The 10,461-nt window shown below is 41.7% G+C and overlaps 1 protein-coding gene across 2 annotated transcripts; it reads right to left on the bottom strand.

Moving 5' to 3' along the window:
- Positions 1 to 706: 706 nt before the first annotated feature.
- susd3 (sushi domain containing 3) lies at positions 707 to 8,452 on the bottom strand. 2 transcript variants are annotated; one of them, XM_072682211.1, is made up of 6 exons: positions 8,370 to 8,452; positions 8,065 to 8,176; positions 4,866 to 5,057; positions 3,288 to 3,435; positions 2,440 to 2,634; positions 707 to 2,172 (listed from the first exon to the last, which is right to left on the bottom strand). In XM_072682211.1, exons 2-6 carry the CDS (start codon positions 8,126 to 8,128, stop codon positions 1,875 to 1,877), a joined length of 897 nt encoding a protein of 298 aa, XP_072538312.1. In that variant the 5' UTR covers positions 8,129 to 8,176; positions 8,370 to 8,452; the 3' UTR covers positions 707 to 1,874. The 2 variants fall into 2 exon arrangements, with proteins under 2 accessions (XP_072538312.1, XP_072538311.1); XM_072682210.1 differs by having other exon boundaries at positions 8,065 to 8,386.
- Positions 8,453 to 10,461: the final 2,009 nt, after the last annotated feature.

Here is a 10,461-nt window from a genome sequence, read left to right as displayed (position 1 = left end):
CTCGGAAATTTGCATGAACGTGCGCGTAATGTCCACTGGAGGTCGCTGTAGTTATATTTTCTAGGATGGCTCGTTAAAAAACAAATGAGCCTCCTAGTGATCTGAGAGCAATCATTGGGTGCCACAACAATAACAAGGATTGTGATGCTATAGTAGAATCGTTTAAGTATCTTTAGATTATATGATAAAGTTAAATAGTACTTACACACCTTGCTCACCTTCACCTTCCGCTTAAGGATGCCCCACAGGTGCTCAGTTGGGTTTGGTCTGGAGACATACTTGACCAGTTAATCACCTTTACCTTCAGCTTCCTAAGCGAGGCAGTTGTCATCTTGGAGGTGTGTTTGGGGTCGTTATCACGTTGGAAAGCTGCCATGTGGCCCAGTTTCAGAATGGAGGGGGATCATGCTCAGCTTCCACAGTACATGTTGGAATTCATGTTTCGAACCGCAGCTCCCCAGTGCCGGCAGCACTCATGCATCCACAGACCGTGGTGCTACCACCACCATGTTTGACTGTAGGCAAGGTTTATATGATAGAGCTTAATAGTACTGGACATGAACACCATATTGAGGCTTACATACCCAAACAGTGTTCCCTTTAAACATCTAGTCGAATATTTATCTGTGTAAAATGAAACTGCACAGTACTGAGCTAATTTGTCTCCCCATGACACACCACCTCATCACACTCCACCAAGCAAAACATGTATTAAAATGTTTTATTCATTCACTTTTATATACTTAAAAATGTAGATATATGTTTACTTTCACACAAGTACATTTTAAGGTTTTGATACAGTACCCATACGTTCTGTACATCTTATCGCTGGATTGTCAAACCTGTAGTTTTATATATTCTGATATTAGGTTTTCATTTATCAAGTTCACATTCCCAGGTGCAATACAGCCATGAGGGAGCTAGCGTGGATCCAATATTAGCCTACTATGTGCATATTTAGAAACGCATTGTTTAGACATATATACACTTTTTGATGACTTTTTATTCTACTGCAGATTAGCTATTTGCATCTAATATCTTCTACAATACACATTTGTTTTATGTATAGACAAAGATCAGATAAAGGTGCAAATCTGCAGCCTGAAATACTTAGCGTGACACTTATGAGGTCTGCATGGGTCTTTGGTGTGGCGCAACAGATAACACCACTAGTTGCCACTGAGCTACCACACCATGTGGGAGACTGGGGTTCGATTCCCAGTCTGGGTGAATATGCTGCACTACACCAATAAGAGTCCTTGGGCAAGACTCCTAACACTTGACCAGCCTCTGTAATACGAGTAACCTTGTAAGTCGCTCTGGATAAGAGCGTCAGCTAAATGCCATAAATGTAAATGTAAATGTAAATGCATTTGTCCACACATACATTCTGCATTACTGTAACATAAGCACACGCACATACCTGTCTTTCTGCACCCGCACTGGGTCAGCAAAATGCACCACTGGAGCTCACCATCTCACTTCTACCACAATACAGTTATTGTAGTTGAAAGCTAGTTGAAAGTTGTCAATCCTATGAACTAGCCCATTAATAAACAGAGGTGTATGAGTTGGATGGCGCCCAGAAAGTCCAAGACGAAAGCTTCATGCAGAGTTAAGGATAGTTCCTGGTTCAGAAGCTCTTGTTAAGGCACAGCTGATGTAAAAAAAAAAAACACCAACAGTAAATGTATAGAGAGACACATTTTCAGTCAAGAGCCCAGGCCAGAAACCAGGCCTTATTGGACGTATTGCTCTGTTCAGTGACCTTCTTGGTTACAGTTAGCAGTTTCCTTCTTTCCCTTTTGATTCAGAGACTAAGGAGTTCATTGGTCAAACAAGCAGATATCTTGAATCGAACAAATCTTGACCCTTCACACAGAAATAACCCAGATGGGTGGGCTTTTCGGGTCGAGTGAGTGCTGGCTGTTCCAGAATGGGTCCTTGAGGCCCTGTCTGCTCACATCTGAGACTGCACCGTCTTGTGTGACCACAGATGTTGGGATGAGCTGTATCCATGGTGGCTGTTGCAGTGCTGGACCATATCCTCTGCAGGGTAGCGCAGGTAGTGAGTGTGGCTGTAGGACAATAGTAGTCGGAGTTATTGGGGGCACTGCTTTAAGGGGAGGCCTGCTGGGATGGACGCTTAAAGGGTAGTCTTGCTGATGGTGTCTGCAAAATACAAACATGACATGATTGTGTTTAATGAGAGGTGGTCTGATAATTGCTAGGCGTTTGTATGATAATGTATGTATATGTATATATGTGTTTGTGTATGATGCAGAGGTTTACATTTACATTTACAAGGTCCCTTATAATGCAAAGCAAATGTTCGCTTTACCTAAACAAAAGGAATTGTATGTAGTACATACACATTGTTAAAAGATAACATTGTGTAAGAACATTACATGTGTGTGTTTGAGACATTTGGTGCCATACCTGGAAGCTGCCTGCAGATCTTTAAATGCGAGTGGCTGTACATTAGGTACAGTCTGATGCATAGGGTGAGGTGTATGTTGTTGAGGCTTGCTGTTGTTGTTGTTGTTATTTCTGCCTTTATGGCTGTAGAAAGCCTCTCTCATGTCCTGTTGGTCCATGTTCTGCCAGTATGCTTCATCTTCTTTCTTCCTCCGCCTATGTACAAATCAGAAGCACACACATTACTTCACATTACTTACATCACATAATTTCTCACTGTCGCATCTTCATTTTGCTCTGATTTGATGATATTGATCATTGTTTCATTCATTCATTTTCATTCATTCATTTCATTCAGCAATCACTCTTTCGCTCACGCTTTCATTCCTAAGAAGACAGATCCATACAGATCTATCAATGATGAAGATCAGATAAAGTACATATTTATTGCGCTTACTGGGGAATTTCCAAAACCCTATTAGGTAGCCCTCACACCTCTCCCCTTTCAGCATTAGAGGGCCCATATCATGGAGAAAACTCTTTTTCTTCACTCTTTTGAAACAAAGTTTAGCCCCACCAATTCCAATTCATGCTGAAGTTAACATGGCTGCTCTGAATGAGACTCCATACAGACCAGCCAAACAGAAATCATTTATACATATTAGTCTTAAAGGTACAGTAACAAAATTAGCATGTACAAATTAACTACAACTGTTTGTGAAACACGAAAACACACAAATGTTGTGTATGGATGAGAAAAATGTAATACATGGGCTTTCTAACACCCTTCTCCCACCTCCATTGTTCTTCTCGCCTCATTCATTTTCCCACTCATTCCCCTCCCATTCCCTCCTCCTCCCTCTTCTCACCTTTCCATTCGTCTACTTTCGTCTTTTCTCACATGCTTCAGCAGGCACGAGGTGATGAAGATGATGCCCATGAAGATGATGATGGCAGAGCTGATAATGGACGCGAGCAGAGCCACGCGGAAGCCGTGATCCTCGTACCGCGAAAGAGCTGAAAGTAAGGTAGAAGGAGAGATTTATGAAACAGTCGTCAGCAGCACCAGTCAGTCTGTTCATTAATAAATGTAAACCAGCATAGTTCAAACAGATATTCTCTCTCGCTTTCTCTCGCTGTCTATATATATATATATATATATATAGATAGATAGATAGTGTCAGCTTTTAAGGTTCCAATCCACTTCCGATCCTTAGGTTTGCTGTAGCAGAGTGCCGTCTGGCATCCTCTATGCACCATTAATAGATATGATTCTCAGCTGCTGCAGATGGGTGTCTAATTTGTTCAAATTTAGCAGGGATGTTCAAACATTTGCATATTACTGCATATATACTCATTCCATTCGGCCCATTTGGCTTTTGTCTGCTTTTTGAATGAGACACAACTCAGGGCAGCCAGAGCTCTTGTACATGTATCAGTCCTAAAGACACTCCTCACAAACATTTGTGCCCTGTGTGTACACAAACGTCATTAGTGGACCTCAAGGGAATAACAAGGAAAAAAATAGAATATGGGCGCTTTAACCCCAGCCTATGGACCACTGGTAGCCCAAAATGTTATTACAAACTTCTATTACCAAAGAATAGCCCAATCAGTTTGTACAAAAGTCTCTGTAGTTGTAGTTACACCTTTCTGTGTAATAAGCCTTTCTGCATCAAGTTACTGTGTTATTACACTTAATTATTATATTACAGTGAATTAAAATATCCATAATGGCATAAATACACAAGCCTGATCCTTACCTCTCTAAATCCACAGTTAGGAATCATGCTTTTTCAATCAGATATATAGTTACACAAATAAAACACTAGGTCCTAATATTAAAATGATTCAATAAATGAGCACATACAGTCCAACACACATCAGCAGAGGCAGCTGGTTTAAGAAACAATACAATATAATTATTCCGGGAAGGTGAACAATAGTGTAGCAGAGCTTTATCCTTGAAGTACAACCTAAAGTACAGTGCAACAGATTAGTCCTTTACAGAATGTGGCAGAGAAAATGTTTAAAAGATGAAATTAGAATCGTACAGAAAGTGTCCAAGGAAATGAATGAAGTCTGGCACGCTCTGATAATCCTGCAATGCTGGCAATTTGTCTGCTTAAGGCTCCCTAAGCGTTTAGGTTATTGTGTGGGCTTTCTACTGTACCACAGAATGTGAAGGGAGGGGTTTAGAAGACAGGTCCCTATTTTTACTCTTTCTGTCACACTCGCACAAACACATCCTTTCGTTCGACACTCTAGGCTCGTTTCGTTCCTTTAAACACTCTCACACACTTGTCATGCGCCCTAGCCACTGTCGGAGAATGCTAACAGTGTTGTTTCAGACTTTTTTGCAGGGTGAACAATCTGTCCAGACAGAAGCTTATAGTGTTTATGGCGCTACGCTGATCTGCATATTTGTGTATTTGCGTATAATTTACGTTTGCACTCAGGAACTCCCCCGCTCCACTGTGTGATGTTGCTGTCCTGTACACAGGACACCCGTCCACCACTGACCGCTCTGTGCTTATAGGGGCACTCTAAGGTCATCACCGTGCCAACGCTGGTGCCATTTCCCACCGTTAGCCTCAGTGTACCCAAAGCTGGAGACTGCATGGGTGTACACTGACCTACTAGAGAGAGAGAAACAGCGTATCAGAAGAGGAGCTTAGACCCATTGGAAGGCTAAGACTGGACAAATGGAACACAATGAATGACACTCGTAGATTACAGTTTCCTGAAAAACATTAACTGCACGCAAAGTGTCTCAACACAACACTGACAAACACTGATAGCAAAGCAGTATCTCTACTATGGAATTTTAGGGGAAATGTTTAAGGGGTGAGCTGGTAAGTCGCATCTGACACTGAACAAACACAGCAGACAATAAAAAAACACATACATTTTTACGCAAATCCACACTTTAAGTAAGCAAGGCCTTCACAACAACATATCCTTACATACTTACTCACCAGGCAAAGACATGTACACCTACTCATTCAAGCAGTTATCTAATTAGCCAATCATGTAACAGCAATGCAATTAATGAAAGCATGCATATATGGCCCAGCACCTTCAGCCAATGTTCACATCAATCATCAGAACAGGAGAAAAAAAATAAATGTGATCTCAGTGATTTTGAGCGTGACATGCTTGTTGGTGTCAGACAAGCTGGTTTAAGTATTTATAGTACTGTTGATCTTCTGGGATCTTCAGAACAACAGCCTCTAGAGTTGTGCAATGCTGAAAAAAAAACATCATGTGAACAGCGATTCTGCACATGGCGATGCAACGTTGATGTGGCCTGTGTATATATACACATATATATAATTGTGGTGAGAAGAAAAGCATCTCAGAATACACAACATGTCCAATCTTGAGGTAGATGAGCTACAAAAAACAGCAAAAGACCACACTGCGTTTCACTTCTGTCAGCCAATAACTGAAGCATAGTGAGGCTGCAGTGAGCACAGGCCCACCAAAACTAGACTGCTGAACACCTGGTCTGATGAATATACATTTTCGCTATACAGGGTATACAGATGATACGGTTAGAATTTGGGCCGAATCTACCAAATCAACAGATTCAGACAAGTGGAGGTAATGTAATGGTGTGGGGGGTGGTTTCTTTGCACACTCTGGGCCCATTAATAACAATCAATCATCGTTTTCCTAATCTTCAAGCCTAATCTTAAAATGGCTACTCCAGCATGATAATGCACCATGTCACAAAGGAAAAGTCATCCTAATCTTTGAGATGTGGCAGAATGGGAGATTCACAGCATGTGTTCCTAAAAAGATCTGCAGGAATTCAGTGATGCAAGCATGTCAACATGGATGTCAGAATTGTAAAGAAATTTAAAGAACTAACCTACAGGAAGCAATACACACCCACCAACATTAAAAACATAGTATGAGGGTGTGCCGTCTCAGGCTAGATTTGTTGCAGGATTGGATTCATTCTGTTTTTCCTTATGACATCCGGCCTACAATGTCTTAAATTGTGCCTACTCTTATCTGCTGATAAATGGCCCAATACCAGTACCTATTGAAGCTTATATGCCATCTTTAATATAACTAGGATAAAAAGGCTTAAGGAACTAAAAAAAAGGGGTTTGACAAAAGCATAATAATCATATTAACATTAATAACATCACTTCAAAACCCCTGGAAACGAAGGGATGCTACTATGGGTTGGCCTGTAAAATTGCTACTCTTAGGAAATCACATAGAGGGATTATGTCTAAATGCACACTATATTTTATGCATTGTGTCTGTAAAACACTGTGTTCACATCAATCTGCATCAAATCAAGGAACTGCTATAGTGTTTATATAGAATACATCCCTGCTGTCCAACACAAAACATGCATGAATCGACCAATAGAAATGTTCCAAATTGACTGAAATGCACTGACTTCCACTGAAAGTCCACAGCAAGGACAGCATACTGTCATGTTCACTTTATCCAGTTATCACATTACATCCTGACAAAATCCTCAAAATTGCACTACTGCAGTCAAATCACCCATGTGTGATGTGTTCATATGAACATACATAAACATCTCCCCATGAATCCTCTCTTGTGTCTAAAAGGAAACGATGGTGAGAACCACCCAGTTTGGTGTCAATGTGAGCCTACGTGAGAAGTAGAAAGTAGACATTTCTGCAATCACATTTCCTTGCTCAATATTGTCACGAACTTGGACAGTGTTTATTCTCGCTTCTGGACACTGCATGCCTATTCAAAAGTTTATCTGATGGCTTTCTTCCCTTAGATTCTTAGAAATAGACAGAAAATATAACACCCACACCCAAAGGGCCTCATCCTTTATCACACTCACGGGGAGAGCTGTTATTCTTCGATAAGGGCCAGCCTTTTTTGCCTTGTAGCTTCCGTATGGTGGCATGTAAAGGAGGATTTATATATATGAATATTCAGTTTTTATTTATGTATAATTCATATTTTAAAGGTGTACTACTGTTAATTACCCTTTACCAGAGCCCCAGTCGAGAATACTGCTAGTATTTCCGTTAACGTTAGAAAAACACTTGAGTCATTAGACCAGTGAGACACTTCTGGTTTCCTGTGTCTGCACTAACAAGTGCACTCACGGGGTCTGTTTCACCAGCATGTTCCCTAGTATTTCCCAACAACAGTCAACTTGTGAGTTTTCAGCAGATTGAAAATGCACAAAAACCCCCATAGCGTTGAATTAACACTTTTACTTTTACAATTACTGTTATCTAGCTAACTAGCTACTTACTTAGCTACGTAACTCAACACAGCAAATGTGAACCAGCTATTACAGAAAACTGATGATGAGTAATTCAATGTACCACAGTAAACTAGCTGTACATAGCAAATGTGGCAGTGTTCAATCAACACTGATAGTTGTTAAATAAACATTTTAACACTATCAGTGTTTGCTGTGCAGCATTTCCTATTATTATTAGCAGACATGCTAGCTGTTTTACATCCAAATGTATACTGTAGACTGTAAAGCAGGTTTGAACGTGTCTCCGAGTCTACCTAACAAATATTGGACATACATTTTGAAAACTATCCTACGTCTGTATAAAAAAAAAGCCTCAAAAGTATATAGAAATAAATAGATAAATAAATAAAAGCGCCGGTTACCAGTTTCTTCCACCCTCTCTCTGGACCTGGTCTCCTCAGAAACGGACGCGTTGAACGAAGCCATCCGTGCCCAACCTCACCACCGGCTGCTTCGCCCCGGAGCCTCTGACTGCTGAAGTTTGTGTGAGAGAGAGAGAGAGAGAGAGCTCAGAGGTCCTGTCAGTCTGGTTTCATCGGGCAGTGGGGAAGGGAGGAGGAGGAGGAGGATGAGGGGGGTGAGGATGAGTGTTAGGACGAGGGCAGACCGTCCCCGACCGTCCTGGACAAGTCCACAGACAGACTGTGGAGGATGAGTCTCGCTCTACCTTTAGCTTAGCAGAAGCTGCTCAGTCAGGCGTCAAGGCAGGCAGCCTGTGCCAGGAAACCGAAGTGCAGCCCTGTCTCTCTCTCCTCGTGAGGCATCTGGAAACAGGTAGCTAGCAGATTTCCGCCGTGTGGTGTTCAGCCTGCAGCTTGTTTTGCAGCTAAATAAACACTTTAGCACTTGTGCTTTGTGCTGTTCTATCTACACAGCTTTTTAAACCGTGTCTGGAAAAAGTTGATTGAGTCTTATATAAAAAATAAAAATAAAAAACATACAGGGACAAAAGTTTACACACAGCACACCAGATATTAAATATAATGACCCTTGGCAAGTTAATCCATCAACAGGCTTCTGGAAAAAATTTTCTGATGGGATGTTTGACCACTCTTCTTGGCAGAAGAGTTTTAATAATTTGTTAATGTTTTGGCATGGACCCGATATCTAAGCCCAGTCCACATATTTGAGGTCAGGACTTTGCAGGACTTTGGGAAGGTCATTCCAAAACAGCCCCCAGAACATGTTGCTACCACCTTCCTGCACCCGTGGCTTCTTTCTTGGACGGCAGCTTCTCAGTCCATGTCCATGTAAAAGCTGCTGGACTGTAGACAGTGACACTGGTGTTCCAGAAGCTTCTAGTTCATGGCAGGCCTGTGTAAAGCCACCCCCCCACCTCATCATTGGGCTGAATCAGTGGAGCTGTGCTCTCTGGAATGATATACCTTGGGTATGTGTCATGGGTATTCGTTCTGAAGTTGCCAGCACAAAGTACAGGTGTGAACAGGATCCGAATTCCATCCCATCACAGGAGATGCATTTCAAATGCCAGGTGTGAACAGCAAATCGCTTGTGATTGGATCACCCGAGACGCACATTAACACCAGGTGTGAACAGGGCCTTTGAGCATTTCTGAGTCCCTGATTCTGAAGCTGGTTGGACTAACGGAAGGAATTCATTTGACTGGGCTGCTTGACTGGGTCTCTTGATGGTGATGGGTGTGAACTTTTATGTACCACACAAGTTGCATATACAGTCCATTAGATGTTGAATTAACCATTTCCATGGTGTGTTTGTGGCAATTTGTCTCTTAGCCACAGTTCATAGACCATAATTTCACTGGTGTGTTAGTTAAAACAGTGCTTACAAAGCAGATGTCCCTATGGCTGGGAATGAAGATCAGCTATGACTGTAGAACACCTTTTTGTAATGATATGCACCTGAGTATGAGCATAATAATAACCATAACTGTGAATTCAGCTGAAACTGACATTGATAAAAAAAGTCATACACCAACAATACCGAACATCCTATATAACCCCCAGAGCCATGTCCTCAGGAGTCTTTTCTTGAGTCTGTGCCTGACTTTTTGTTCCATCTGTCCTCAAATCGTCCACCATGCCCTCACATGCCTTATGATCCTTTGCTGTACATCGGTATGTGCAGAAATGCCTTGTTAAAGGACTGTTCTAGCATTTTTAACCTAATTTCTATCGGATGCATCTACCGCCGATCTTACAGGATGGTGGGTTATGCCGAGCCGTACTTGAAGCTTGATACAGATCAGATCAGATGCATCAGTAGCATGTCCTCAGTTAGCACAGACAATAATTGCTATGTGGTTTGCAGTACTTAATTTGCAGTTAAACACAGCCATATCCACCATTTGTGTCGGACACAGATGCAACTCCCTCCGCCTCCGCCTTTAACCCATGCATGCAGCGAATGCACACATACACGCTAGTGAGCAAGCATACACAGTGGACAGTGAGCACAGGTGCCTGGAGTGGTGGGCAGGCTTCACTGTGGTGCTTGGGGTGCAGAAAAGGTCCCAACACTGCCAACTTGCCAAGCCCAGGTATAGAATCCTCGAACCCTGTCAGCAATAGCCCAGTGCTCTAACCGCTGAGCCACCACTACCCCATATTATAGCACATGCATGTCCATGTTGGCATACATCCTTAAAAACGGGGTTCTTTACTAAAGACAGTGGTACTATATAGAACCATAACAACTTAAATAAGCGTTTGTTGTTTAAATGGTTTTGTTCTTTAAAATAACAAATTTGCTTAGATTTTAAACTCTGAATCATCAGTGTT

Source organism: Salminus brasiliensis, chromosome 6, assembly GCF_030463535.1.
Source record: "Salminus brasiliensis chromosome 6, fSalBra1.hap2, whole genome shotgun sequence".
NCBI classification, from domain to species: Eukaryota; Metazoa; Chordata; class Actinopteri; order Characiformes; family Bryconidae; genus Salminus; species Salminus brasiliensis.
The sequence above is the reverse complement of the archived record's forward strand: the minus strand, read 5'-3'. Positions and strand labels throughout refer to the sequence as shown.